Below are 15,393 nucleotides of genomic sequence, written 5' to 3' on the forward strand. Positions count from 1 at the left end.
ACCTTTTTGGAAAATATTTTGAGTACAAGTTTTGAAAACATGTTTGGGGACTGTGGTTTGAAAAACTGTTTTTGAACTTAACGAAATATGTTTGGATTTACAGAGGAGCAATGGGGGGGTTTTGTCTAGGCTTTGAGGATGTGAAATGTTTTTCAAAGACTAACATTTTCTGCTTGCTGGATAAGTTTTCCGAACCTTACATACAAGGACTGCAGAAAACAGGAAAATTTCTGTTGCAGAATCTATTCAAGTTAGTCGGAGATCTCCGTTTCTTCCTTCTAAATGCATCTCATTTCTGTAATGATGTGTTTTTGCAACAAAAAATTACCTAACATAGAAGAAACAGAACTAAAACAAAGATATCTGCAAAATTGGAAAAGCCAAGTTGAACTATGAACGCATTTTTAAACACTCCCATCTATTTCCACCAGATAGATTCTTTGATTGATATCGGTGGTAATCTATAGACCATCCAGAAACAGCAAGGGATATCCATTTTCCAATGCCATTTCAATTGTCAAAAAGATACTTTATTTGCTGCTATGTACGAAAGACTTAAACAGGCACTAGAACTATAGGCGCCTAAAATTAATCAAAAGATTGTCATCAGAATGAAAACTATCAAAATAGCACAAACCAGAAAGAAAATGCGTTTCATGTCCATGAATTGTCAAACGCAGCGGAAGTCATAGCCTGAGCAAACTCCTCAAAATTAATACAACCATCACCATCTCTATCAGCTTCCTTAATCATCCCTGTTAGCTCCTCTTGTGTAAGCGCATGTCCTAATTTTGCCATCGAATGTGCCAACTCCGCCGCGGTTATCAAACCATTGCCGTCCCTATCAAACATCTGAAAAATCTTCTTCAGCTGTTCCTCCGAGTACGGACATTTCGCCGGTATAAGCTCCGGCGCAACTAAAGCCACGAATTCCGAGAACTCAATCAAGCCATTGCTGTTCCTGTCCGCTTTTTGGATTAAATCCTCCAATTGATCATTACTCGGCTTTAATCCTAAGGATCGGAGTAATGATCCGAGTTCAAGTTGCGTTAAGCTTCCGTCGTTATTCCGATCAAATGACCGGAAAATCTCACGAAGCTCCGCAATTTGCTCATCGTCTAACTTCTGCGGTGCATCTCCGCTCATGATCTCTAATATAAAGGTAGAATTTCTCTCCTATTCAACAAAAAGAATCGCTTTTTGATTATCGAGCCTTTTCAAATCGTGACACCAAAATGAATACACAAAGTAAATAATCGTAATATTCAAATTGCTTTGAGAATTGGTAAAGAGCATAAACCTCTGCTAAAATTATTCAGAAACTTTGGGAGAACTATGAGGAAAAATCGGATCTGGGAATTGATCAAATCAGCGTGCATATGAGGACGAAGAGGAGGACAAGAGCGTAACAGAAGGAAAACCTAAACCGTAGTTTAACGCGTGTACATTTTATTTCCTTTTCAAATTTTATTTTATTTTTAATGGAAATCAATCAGTTTGGGTTTCATCCGAGCCGTCACTCTCTAGTCTCTGCTTTTGATCATAATTGGGAGTTTCAGATAAGGAAAGAGAAACCGTCAACTCATCCCCTGCCTCTGGTTTCAAATTTAAAAAGGCCGTTGCGCATATCACGCGGGTCCTCACTCCTCACCCGCCGGCCGCCACCGATACTTTTTCTCCTTTTTCTTTTTTATAAAATAAAAATTTTCCTTTCAACATAGCACTTCTGCCTCTATTCTTTTTTTAATTTACTGTAAAGCAGTATCTTTCCTTAATTCTATCTGCTAACTACTCCCCTGTGTTTGTCTCTATTAACTTTCGGTATTCAAGTATATTTTTAGAGTTGGTTGGTGTTCGAGATGATCATACTTTGTTGATTAAGTAGGCGTTTGGACATGAATTCCAATTTTTTTTTTTTTTGAATTTGGAATTTCACTAAAATTTGAATGGAAGATTAACTTGTGTTTGGTGATAATTTTTGCAACATATTTGGATGTCTTTTTTTCAAAACCATGGAACATGATTTATACCCCATAATTTGTAAAAAAATATCAAAACCACCCCAATTTGATTATCCTACTTGAAATAAACAACCCTTTGCCGGATTGGGATGGCAAAGGCAGCCGCACACTTTGGTGAGAAGAAGACCTGTGCGTTTTGTGTTTCTGTGGGTAGTTGTAGGTTAATAACTGATGGGGTCATTTATAAATTTTAAAAATATGGGGTAAATTTGTAAAACCAAAACTAACAAATTATCATTTTCAAGTAAAATTGGAAAAATTGGTAAGAGTTTGATAACCAAACATTGTTTTCAAAAAAAAATTTGAAAAAAAAGAAAAATTTTGTATGTCCAAGCGGGCTCTAAGTAGCTCGAGGAGGTAGAATATTCGTTTCCTAAACAAGAGATTTTTTTTTTGGTCAGGTGCTTCTATGTGGCTTCTATTATGAGAGTATTGCCTAACAACTTGTTTGGATGGTTGTTACATATTGTATTGTATCGTATTGTTAATTCTTCGTTATGCAACGATGAAAAGTGCCTCGTTATATAACGATGAATTTGGTATAGTGGTGTCGTTACCTTGCTTTTTCAGAAGGTAACCCACAGCTACCTCTGAACTCTAATAACGAAGTCACCATGTTCAACTGGCTAAAAAATAACTCGCGTCACAAAAATCCTTTAACAACCTTATCATGTTGGCTGACTTTCTCCCTTTTCTGCTCTGGTATATATGGAGCTTTAGGAATGGAAAACCCTTTCAAGGGAATAAACTCCCTCCTACCATTAGCCAACCAATTGATAAAACACCAGAATCGCTAATAGCCTTTGTAGTAAACCACCCTAGGAAATCATCTTCGTAAAATGGGAGCCACCGGTTGCAAATCACCATAAGTTCAATATTGATGGCTTTTGTTTGGACAACCATTGGGTAGGAGGATTAGGACGGGTATTCAGAGATAGTAGTGATCAATGGATTATAGGGTTCAGTATGAGAACCTAACATGTTACTAATATATACACGGAAACATTGGTTCTCCTTCACAGGGTCAAACTTGCCCTAGAGAGAACACTTCTATCCGTAGTGATTGAGATTGATTGTTTGGAACTAACCGACCTTCTTATCTCTAACAATTGTCTCTATCAAAACTTGATCGATAATTGCAGGTGCCTATTGAGGAAGGCGAATGATCCACCATTAACACATGTGTTTAGAGAAGCTAATGGAGTAGCAGATCTATTAGCTAAAGATGGATGTAAATGGACGTTTTTGGTTGTTTACTTACTTATGCTTCCCCTCCCGCTTTTGTAACTCATGTACTAGATAGCGACATTTTAGGCACTATTTTACCTAGATTGACCTCTCGTTGTAATAGCTCTTAATGTGTTTGTGTTGAATAAAAGTCCTTTATACCCAAAAAAAAAAGTCTAATGCATTGGAATAGCGGTAAAAAATAATTATAATGTAAATCAACATTCTCTTACAAGTATGCATATCATTGTTTTGGGTGCATATCTAATTTATAGCTTGGTTTTGGATTTTTGTGCAATTGTTGTATGTATTCAATTCTTCCCCTTACTTGGCCCTTCCTCCTCCTTTTTTATCCACTTAAGAGTTGGGTTAAGGGCTAGCTCAAATGTCGGTGAGCACCTTGCTTTCCGAATTGTGGGTGAGGTTTTTCCCTCTGAAGCATAGAGGAAAAGGACAACAAACAAGTTAGAAAAGATATTAAACACGACGTTAAAAGTAGAAGTATCAAACTACTTTAAAAATAACAATCAAGAAAAAATACATATAGTTATGCAAAAGCATAAAAGAACGAGAAACTCGGTCATAGAATTTTCCTTCGATGCACTACTCAAATTCGCAAGAACGCAGTTTTCAAAGGTAAGTTTTATATGGCGGTGGTTAGGTAAGTTCATAATAAATTTATCCGATATGGAGGAAGACCTAAAGTCGACGCGTAAATTTATTATCTTACTATTGAATATAATTACTAGTAGTTGATAACATGTATTGACTCTCCATCTGAGTTCACACGTTAAATCAATTTTGTAATTATAATGCAACCATGATTAAGTGGTGATAGAAATATATTTCTATTGTCTTCCACTATTAATTTCAAGTGAGTGTAAATTTACGCGTCGACTTTAGGTCTTCCTCCATATCGGATAAATTTATTGTAAGCTCACTAGGTGAAATACTAGTTATTGATATCATGTACTTACTCTCCATTTGAGTATACATGTTGGATCAATGGAACTAGAGCTATTAGTTATGATATATACAATTGACTAAAAATAACAGTTTGCTCTCCATCTGAGTTGATTCTGTTTCTTTTTTGGATTATATAATTCTTGCATTATATAATATACTTTGCATGAATGGCTCTTTTCCCATCGAAAATTTGCTACTCAAGATGCATGTATGTATATATATTGAATGCAGTCTGAATTTTATTATTCAGTGTTAATTGACTTATTATGATCTATTTAATGTTGTATATCTTAACTCCACAATGACTTCATGTATTTTGTCGTATCACTAATAAAAAATTTCCTTTGGTCGTTATAAGACGTTAATTTGATGAATGCATTGTATGTACCATTTGCTATAAGGAATTTAATTCCGATTTTTTAGCAAAATAAGAGATGTATATTTAATTTATTTTAGAATAATGATTGTGTTATTGAGCTTCATAAATATTCTATCTCTTGTGGTACATAGATGCATGACCTTGTTATTGTTAATGTCGATCTCCTGAACTGAATAATATTAGTCTACCTTATAAGAAAAAATATTCTTTAAAGTTTGAGTGAAACTTATCTGTGCACTTCTGTCTAAGTCATATTAATCTGGATATGATTTCAAGTTGGTCAAGGATGGACCTTAAGGTTCATTGAAAGTAGAGGCACTACCAACTTGTGGATCCCGTTTGGAAGGAAATTTCACTAAGGGATGTTTCCCTTCAAAAGGAAATAAAACAAGTGATAAGCTAGAATGAATCCCTTCTGATCTGTGTAGTTAAAAGAACATACTGGTAAGAGATTATTTTGAGTATTTTTGTGACGTTCATAAATGATTACTCAAAATATTAATATATTTATTTGATGCACCGTAAGTCTTAATGATTTAAGTAATTCAAGTTTTTTTTTAAGACTTGAAACGGAGAAGCACCAAAGAAATATATTAAGTAACTGCAATTTGATTGTAGTGGCGAGCACATATCTAAAAAGTTCTTTTGTTACTTACCAGAATAAGGGATTACATCTCAATTGTCTACACCTTAAACTCCATAAGAGAGTGGTGTGATACAAAGAAGAAATAAGTCTCTTTGGGACATGGATAGATTAATGAAGTGTTATTCAGTTTTGCCTTATTCGTTTTTGGAATATTTCCTAGAAACTGCAAATTACATTCTGAATTTAGTACCTGTGACATCAATAGAACTGTGGACTGAATGTAAGCTCAGCATGTAGCATGTTCAAATATAGGATTGTCCGGCACATATGCTAAAAGGGAAAGAAGGTATGTAAGTTGGAACTAAGAATGGATAGGTGCATGTTTATTGAATATCCAAGAAAACGAATGGAGGTTTATTTTATTGTCCTAAAGAAAATAAGGCAATTGTTAAAACAAATGCATTCTTCTAGATAAGGATTGTTAAGACTATAGACCATGTTCCTAGAAGTAAACTAGTTTTACAGGAACTAAGCAAAGAAATAACAAGATGTTCAAGAACATCAAAACGTATTTGTCGGAATTGACGTTCCATTGCATTTAAGTAGTGGAAGAAATAGTAAGGAAAATCATAGTTTGGTATGTACTCTTGGGAGATCAGTTTCATAACAAGATCCCTGAAGAGCTTAATACCAAACTAGCTAATTACGACAAAGCACTACTAGACAAAGATTGCATTTGAAAATAACTTGGCAAGTTCCTTTTGGTATGTAAGGAAAATCATAAGTAAGGAAAATCATGTTTGGTATGTACTCTTGGGAGAGTTTCATAACAAGATCCCTGAAGAGCTTAATACCAAACTAGCTAATTACGACAAAGCACTACTAGACAAAAATTGCATTTGAAAATAACTTGGCAAGTTCCTTTTAGCAAAAGCTTATTGGCATAGACTTTTAATAGTCGTGCAAAAAGATAGCTGTGAAAGTTATATGCATGATTATGAGTCTAAGTGGGAGCTTGTTAGGGTATATACTATTAACCATGCGTTTAGATATAGTATATTCTAATAATTATCATGGTTAAAAGTCTAAGTGGGAGATTGTTGGGATATATACTATTAACCATGAATTTTGGTTTGGATATAGTATTTATTATGGAACAATTGCTTATTCAATTTTAATAAAGTTTTAAATAGATCATATATTCGTCAGTGTCCTTTACTTATATAGTAGATGATTTAGTGTATAGAGTTTAGCTTATACACGGATGATTAAATCATCGGTCCTTATAAGTATAAAGATCATGTTCACAATCTAATGATGGAATTGGACAAACCATCAGGAATGATTGTAGCATAAGATTAGAGATAATTTATCTTGATTATGCGAATGGTTTAATTCCAACTTCTTGTGCTAGTACATTTTGTATGTATTGAACGGACCAAGTAGAGATAAGTATTTTATACTGACTTAATAAAATAAAACTCTCTAGCCATTAAATGTACTTATACTCTTAATCTTGATATAATTGTTATTAGCTGTGTATATTATTATTGTTTTGATTTATTAAAAGGTGAGATTCTTTTGTGGGTCAATATGCCTAGTAAATTGGACAATAGTAATATACATTGGCAAAGTAATAGTTAGTTAATGGAACCCATGTCTCGGTCTAGAGATTGATAATACACCTTTATGAAAGCTTATAAGTTTTCATGTGTAAACCCTGCAGGTGGATTTTGCATCCGTCACATGAAATAAGTTAAGAGAAAGTCTAAAGGAAATAATCAATGAACTAAATTGTCAGTAATTTAATTTATTTGATTAGTATCTGAATCTTAACATGGGGAGTTAAATAATATTTAATGGAAGAATTTCGAAATTGAACTGAGGAGTGCAGTTACGAATTTTTAGTGGAATAATTTGTAACTTATTATGGTAGCATTAATTCAGATATTTCGAATTAAGTCCATAATAGGAAGCCTCGTTAATTAAATACTACGGTCCCTGCTGTGCCCGAATAATTAGGAATTAAATGAAATTCTATTTCTTGATGGAAAAGGAAGACCCAACAGGTTTAGGAAAAGGGTTTTAAACCCTAAAATCTGTGGCTATATAAAGAGGTATTATTCCATAAGGAGGCAAGGTTTTTACTACATATTTTTCCTAGTAGAAATTCGCCCACACGAATTTCGCTAATTCCAGGCATTATTCGGGTCACACAGCAGAAGACTGTGGAACTGGAGGATGATCTCATGGACGGTTTCGCTCTTGCTTGGATGCTTCTCACGATCGCGGTTACGCTTCAAGAGATAAGTATCGATTTTATGTTAAATTAAAATCTGTGATTATGTGTTGTCTATATTACATGCAAGTGATCCTGGCTATTTGCTTCCGCTGTTCATACTTGTTTTCCATCAGTTGGTATCAGAGAGTACATTTAATGGCTAGAGAGTTTTATTTTATTAAGTCAGTATAAAATACATATCTCTACTTGGTCCGTTCACTACATACAAAATGTACTAGCACAAGAAGTTGGAATTAAACCATTCCCATAATCAAGATAAATTATCTCTAATCTTGTGCTACAATCATTCTTGATGGTTTGTCCAATTCCATCATTAGATTGTGAACATGATCTTTATACTTATAAGAACCGATGATTTAATCATCCGTGTATAAGCTAAACTCTATACACTAAATCATCTACTATATAAGTAAAGGACACTGACGAATATATGATCTATTTAAAACTTTATTAAAATTGAATAAGCAATTGTTCCATAATAAATACTATATCCAAACCAAAATTCATGGTTAATAGTATATATCCCAACAATCTCCCACTTAGACTTTTAACCATGACAATTATTAGAATATACTATGTCTAAATGCATGGTTAATAGTATATACCCTAACAATCTCCCACTTAGACTCATAATCATGCATATAACTTTCACAGCTATCCTTTTGCACGACTGTTAAAAGTCTATGCCAATAAGCTTCTGCTAAAAGGAACTTGCCAAGTTATTTTCAAATGCAATCTTTGTCTAGTAGTGCTTTGTCGTAATTAGCTAGTTTGGTATTAAGCTCTTCAGGGATCTTGTTATGAAACTCTCCCAAGAGTACATACCAAACTATGATTTTCCTTACTATTCTCCCACTACGACGAAGTACTCCTAATATTATCTTCAATACCTTGCGGTATTGAAATATTAATGACTTCTTCCTGTGGTGTTCTCCGCTCAACATCACTCCCACTACTTGGAGGTAGTAAATTTCTTTTTGTCTATTAACGTTTCTCCCACTACTTAAATTCAATGGAACGTCAATTCCGACAAATAGAGTTGTATGTTCTTGAGCGCCTAAATTTTAGATGATTCACACATTATTTCTTTGCTTAGTTCCTGTAAAACTAGTTTACATCTAGGAACATAGTTTATTAAATAATCCTATTATATAGAACTGGTATTTGTGCTAACAATTACCTTCTTTTCTTTAGGAAAACAAAATAAACCTCCTTTCTTTCCCTTGGATATCCAATAAATGCGCAAACATTCATCCTTGATTTTATCTTATCTGTTTTCCCTTTCAGTATATATATTGGACAATTCCATATCCGAACTCTCCGCAGACTAGACTTACATTAAGTCCACAATTCTATGGGATCCAAGATACTAATTTAGAAAGAACTAAAATCAGAATGTAATTGCAGTTTCTACTGCATATCCATAACGAAAAAAGAAATAAATCTGAATAACTCACCATTAATCTAAACATCTCCATAAGAGTCCTATTTCTTCTCTCTACTACACCACTCTATTATGGAGTATCCGATGTAGACAATTGAGATATAATCTTCTATTTTGATAAGTAACTAATGAACTTTATAGAGAAGTGCTAGCCACCTATGATCAGATCGTAGTAATTTAATATATTTTTATGGTGCTTCTCTGTATCAAGCCTTAAAATCCTGAAATTATTCAAAGCATTCAGACTTACGGTGCATCAAATAAATATATTTATAGTTTGAATAATCATTTATGAACGTCATAAAAATACTCAAAAATCGCCTCTTCCCTATATGTTCATTGGATAGCACAATCGAAAATAGATTAGTTCTAACTTATCACCAGCTCTCTTTCCTTTACAGCAGAAATATCTTTTAGTCATATTTCCTTTTAAACAAGATCCACAAGTTGGTAGTGCCTCTACTTTTAATGAACCTTAAGGTTCATCCTTGACCAACTTGAAATCATATCCAGATTAATATGACTTAGACAGAAGTGCACAGATAAGTTTCACTCAAACTTTAAAGAACATTTTCTCTTATAAGGTAGACTAATATTACTCAGTTCAGGAGATCGATATTAACAATAACAAAGTCATGCATCTATGTACCACAAGAGATAGAATATTTATGAAGCTCAGTAACACAATCATTATTCTAAAATAAATTTTATATACATCTCTTATTTTGCTAAAAAACCGGAATTAAATTCCTTATAGCAAATGGTACATACAATGCATCCATCAAATTAACGTCTTATAACGACCAAAGGAAATTTTCTATTAGTGATACGACAAACTATATGAAGTCATTGTGGAGTTGAGATATACAACATTACATAGATCGTAACAAGTCAATTAACACTGAATAATAAAATTCAGACTGCATTCAATATATATACATACATGCATTTTGAGTAGCAAATTTTCGATGGGAAAAGAGCCGTTCATGCAAAGTATATTATATAATGCAAGAATTATACAATCCAAAAAAAAAAAAACAGAACCAACTCAGATGGAGAGCAAACTATTATTTTTAGTCAATTGTATATATCATTACTAATAGCTCTAGTTCCATTGATCCAACATGTATACTCAAATGGAGAGTAAGTACATGATATCAATAACTAGTATTTCACCTAGTGAGCTTACAATAAATTTATCCGATATGGAGGAAGACCTAAAGTTGACGCGTAAATTTACACTCACTTGAAATTAATAGTGGAAGACCATAGAAATATATTTCTATCACCACTTAATCATGGTTGCATTATAATTACAAAATTGATTCAACGTGTGAACTCAGATGGAGAGTCAATACATGTTATCAACTACTAGTAATTATATTCAGTAAGTTCATAATAAATTTATCCGATATGGAGGAAGACCTAAAGTCGACGCGTAAATTTATTATCTTACTATAAATAAATAGTGGACACCATAAGGGTTAATTCCTATCACCACTTGATCACAACCACGAAATTTTCTCTAAGGATTAAGTTCCAAAATTGACAAAATGCTCAAAAACCCATGTAGACAGTCATGAAACACTAAATTAATGTTATTCACTGCATACAACAAGTATTATTTACCGGGTTTTCCGATAGACCTATCAAATTTCAGGTCAATTGAAGATCATGAAAGTTATGATCTTCAAAACAATAACCAAATTTGAAAAACTACGATTTAAGCATTTTTAGAAATTTAAAACATGGCATACATTCCAACTATATATTAGTTCATGTAAAATACACATGCACCATCATGTTCCAGATTTAATAAAATAAGACTGACATAAAAGGAATGACTTTTCATATCTAAATCACATTTTAATCCCACAAACTGCCAAAAAAATCCATCTAAATGACTCTGAACTGCCGAAATACGACATAATTCACTGCATAGCAGTGAGTATTTCTTATCAGGTCGTTTTCAATGAACCCACCGAATTTCAAGTCAATTGGAGATGGTGATCACCAAAACTAGACCAAATTCGAATAAGTCTTTTAGGCGAATTTAAGATTCAACCAATGTGATTTATATTTTTTTATATATATATCATATTAAACTAAATCATCATTTGTAATCATGTTCCAGATTTAACACAAATAAAACCGATATATAAAGAATAGTTTTTCTTATTTAAAGCTTATTTAATCCAATAAACTGCTTAAAACCCCATCTAAAAGACCTCGAAACACCAGAAAACAATGTGATTCACTACATAGCTGTGAGTGTTTCTCACCAGGTCATTATTAATGGACCTACTAAATTTAAGGTCAATTGGAGTTTGTCAAATTCATGACCTCCAAATCCATGACCAAATTCAGAGATTAACCGTTTTAGGCATTCTCATGGATTAAAATAAATATGATCATGCTTTCTATTATCCTTATAATTATTTTATGAGCACAAGACATAGATTATGTCTTTCCTTTTCTGTAAGGTACATAAAACTGCCTCTTACATCCACTTGTCCTCCCGTTTTATACACATGAGAATCCAAGATATTACTTTTCATCATAGTTGGTGAAAACCTCAATGTCATTTCTCAGGAATTAGTTTAATGTCACTAGTATCAAGACGTAAACCTCTTTGGTGTAGATGAAAACACTACTACTAGCGTAAACTTATCAAGGACAATCAATTTTCACATGGTACATTGAGTACATTTATTCATGACTCAAATAAATAGATCACTTTTTCGGATCCTATTTATTGATCATAAATTCTTAAGATACATTTGATCATCTCACATGTATAAAGCTTTAAGAATATTCAATGATTCCCAATAAATAAACCACCTTGGTGGTACTTATTTATTAATCATAATGTCTTAATTATACAATATTAATGTGTAATAATGCAAGGCTCATCAGAGAAAAACACTAAAACATTCTTATTCATGATGGAACAGTGAATGCCACCACCAGTTTATTCTAATTTGCACACCATGATTATTAATTTATTATTCTTTGTTTATAATACCAAATATTGGCAATCAATCAATACTCCAACAGAAACAAATAGTGTTTCTGTAGCTACCAATCTTCATGATCAATTAAGATTGGTTCTGGCCAAACAATTAAACTAGGCACGTATGCCTCTTATCTTAAAATCGAGAATCGATACAAACAATAAAGACAGTAACCCTTAACAAGGAGGTTCTATCCAACCAAAATAAAACGTCCAGCAATAGCCACAAAGGAATATAAACCGTAGGCTAAAAACCCACTGGCCAACTTAAGTCGCCTTTCGACACCCGCCTATCAGGCTCTCCTTTCATTGTTCTTACTATGGCCAATCACTAATTAACCATTGTAACCGAACACGGTAAACCAAGGCTCTTCTGTCTTGTTCCCCGACACCCACCGTTTTCACAGGCTACCAGAAGGGAATCGGCAACTTTTGTTAGGTACAACCACTTTATATAAATAGTTTCAGATTTAAACGATCAAATCAACGGCGAAACCAGACTAACAGGCATAGCCGAAGCACCCATATACACTTGCACCAATCATGACAGCATATTCATGTATATAATCGTACATACAGTGGCGGATTTACATATGTAGTATGGGTGCTTAAGCACCCATTGCTTTTGACCAAGTTTGTTAGATTTACCTAGGCAATTATCAAAAAATTTAAATACATATTGAGTGAGCACCCACAATCAAACTCAGTTACCCTTTTTTTGGAATTCTTTTTCGGCAAGCACCCATAACTGTTCTTGGCTCCGCCACTACGTACATATATACTCGGGTTATCTAATTAGATGCAAGCAGGCTCTGATACCAATTGATAGAAAACAGGTATGAACAGCGGAAGCAAACAGCCAGGATCACTTGCATGTAATATAGATAACACATAATCACATATTTTAATCGAACATAAAATCGATACTTATCTCTTGAAGCGTGACCGCGATCGCGAGAAGCCTCCAAGCAAGAGCGAAACTGTCCACGAGTTCATCCAGTTCCATAGTCTTCTGCTGTGTGACCCGAGTAATGCCCGGAATTAGCGAAATTCGTGTGGGCGAATTTCTCCTAGGAAAAACATGTAGTAAAAACCTTGCCTCCTTATGGAACAAGACCTCTTTATATAGCCACATGTTTTAGGGTTTAAAACCCTTTTCCTAAACCTGTTCGGTCTACCTTTTCCACCAAGGAATAGAATTCCATTTAATTCCTAATTATTTGGGCACAGCAGGGACCGCAGTATTTAATTAACGAGGCTTCCTATTATGGACTTAATTCAAAATATCTTAATTAGTACTACCATAATAAGTTACAAATTATTCCACTAAAAATTCGTAACTGCACTCCTTAGTTCAATTTCGAAATTCTTCCATTAAATCTTATTTAACTCCCCATGTTAAGATTCAGATACTAATCAAATAAATTAAATTACTGACAATTTAATTCATTGATTATTTCCTTTAGACTTTCGCTTAACTTATTTCATGTGACGGATGCAAAATCCACCTGCAGGGTTTACACATGAAAATTTATAAGCTTTCATAAAGGTGTATCATCAATCTCTAGACCGAGACATGGGTTCCATCAACTAACTATTACTTTGCCAATGTATATTACTATTGTCCAATTTACCAGGCATATTGACCCACAAAAGAATCTCGCCTTTTAATAAATCAAAATAATAATAATNACCGCGGACCGCATAAAATGGCAACGCGGTCTGTGGTACTCAGAAACATGAAGCACCGGGGAGACGTCTACTGCGGACCGCAAGAAATGCTCTGCGGCCGCAGTGGTCTATCGCAGACTGCATAAATTGCATTGCGGCCGCGGTGGCAAACTTCAGAGAACCCCCATTCTTTACCAAACAACTCTGCGGACCGCATTGAAATGTTGCCCCCGCACTAAGGCCTATGCGGCTACAAGAAATGGAATGCGGCCGCAGTGCAAACTTCAGAGAGCACATTTTTTCCAACTTGCTCCTACACTGCATCAAAACAATCCTACACACATCTCACCACCAGTTAGACCAAAAGCAAACCCTATACTACAAAGAAAATCACAGAAAAATAAAAAGAAAGACACATGGGTTGCCTCCCAAGAAGCGCCTGATTTAACGCGCGGCACGACGCGGGTTACCCTTCAATCATTTGAAATGAGCAACAGCCACCACATGGCTATCATCAAACTTTCCAAGATAATATCACACATTTGATTGAGGAATGGCAATGGGAAATGATGGGATGTGCGGGAACACTAGGATGGATAAGATTAGGAATGAAGATATTCGGGAGAAGGTGGGTGTGGCTCCTATTGATGACAAGATGCGGGAAGCGAGACTCAGATGGTTCGGGCACGTTCAGAGAAGGAGCTTGGATGCCCCAGTAAGGAGGTGCGAGCGGTTGGCGTTGGTGGGCACGAGGAGAGGTAGAGGGCGGCCTAAGAAGTATTGGGGAGAGGTGATCAGGCGGGATATGGTGAGACTTCAGATCTCCGAGAACATGGCACTCGATAGGAAGCTGTGGAGGTCGAGCATTAAGGTTGTGGGTTAGGAGGTAGTTGAGCATATTTAGTCTACCAGTGTGAGACTAGGCTAATAGGATTTCGTCTTAAACTGCTAGTGGTCAGTGTTGTGTTTACACTACTCTTCCATCTTCATAGTGTCGGGCCTTATTTGCTAGTCATTATTTCTGCCTTTTATATATTCGCTGGTTCTTGTGTTGTTGTTATTATTTCCATGATGGTACTGATATATTGTCTCTTTATGTTTTTTCGTCTTCTTGAGCCGAGGGTCTTTCGGAAACAGCCTCTCTACCCCATCGGGGTAGAGGTAAGGTCTGCGTACACACTACCCTCCCCAGACCCCACTTGTGGGTCTACACTGGATCGTTGTTGTTGTTGTTGCAGTTCTACTTGTCTTGACAGTTTTGCGTACCATATTCCTTCTAACCAAATCAAGAAATTGGAGATGAAAATCAATACTTGCATGTTACAGTGACTTCATTTATCTTGTATTCCTACTACCTTTTTCTTTTATTCATCCAAACAAATAGTAAGAGTGCAAGTGCTATTCATATAGTATGTGTGAGAGAGCTATGAATAACTAGTCTTCAATATGTGTGAGAGAGGGAGAGTGTATTTTTAAAGATGCTTCAGGTAATAGAGTTTGCAATTACTTTATGAGTTGTACTTCTTCCGTTTCCATTTACTTATGCGTTTCGTTTCTTGATAGTTAATTTGACTAATTATTGAAGTTAAATTGAAAAAAATTATCTCAAAATTTTAAAATTTGAATTTAAATATTCGAAAACTATACGCAATGTATTATAATTTACAATTCTTCTCATATTAATGTAGTAAAGCACATGTAAAAAAATTTGGTCAAAATTTATGTAATTTTCTTCTCAAGAAGCGAAATGTGACAAATAAATGAGAATAGGAGCAGGAGTACTA

The 15,393-nt window shown here is 34.5% G+C and overlaps 1 protein-coding gene across 1 annotated transcript; it reads right to left on the reverse strand.

The window, feature by feature from the left end:
- Window positions 1–349: 349 nt before the first annotated feature.
- LOC109212656 (probable calcium-binding protein CML18) lies at window positions 350–1,527 on the reverse strand. Its single transcript, XM_019376322.1, has 2 exons — window positions 1,301–1,527; window positions 350–1,176 (listed from the first exon to the last, which is right to left on the reverse strand). The coding sequence occupies exon 2, from the start codon at window positions 1,144–1,146 to the stop codon at window positions 655–657; it is 492 nt and encodes a 163-aa protein (XP_019231867.1). The 5' UTR covers window positions 1,147–1,176; window positions 1,301–1,527; the 3' UTR covers window positions 350–654.
- Window positions 1,528–15,393: the final 13,866 nt, after the last annotated feature.

Source organism: Nicotiana attenuata, unplaced genomic scaffold (assembly GCF_001879085.1).
Source record: "Nicotiana attenuata strain UT unplaced genomic scaffold, NIATTr2, whole genome shotgun sequence".
In the NCBI taxonomy this organism is placed as follows: Eukaryota; Viridiplantae; Streptophyta; class Magnoliopsida; order Solanales; family Solanaceae; genus Nicotiana; species Nicotiana attenuata.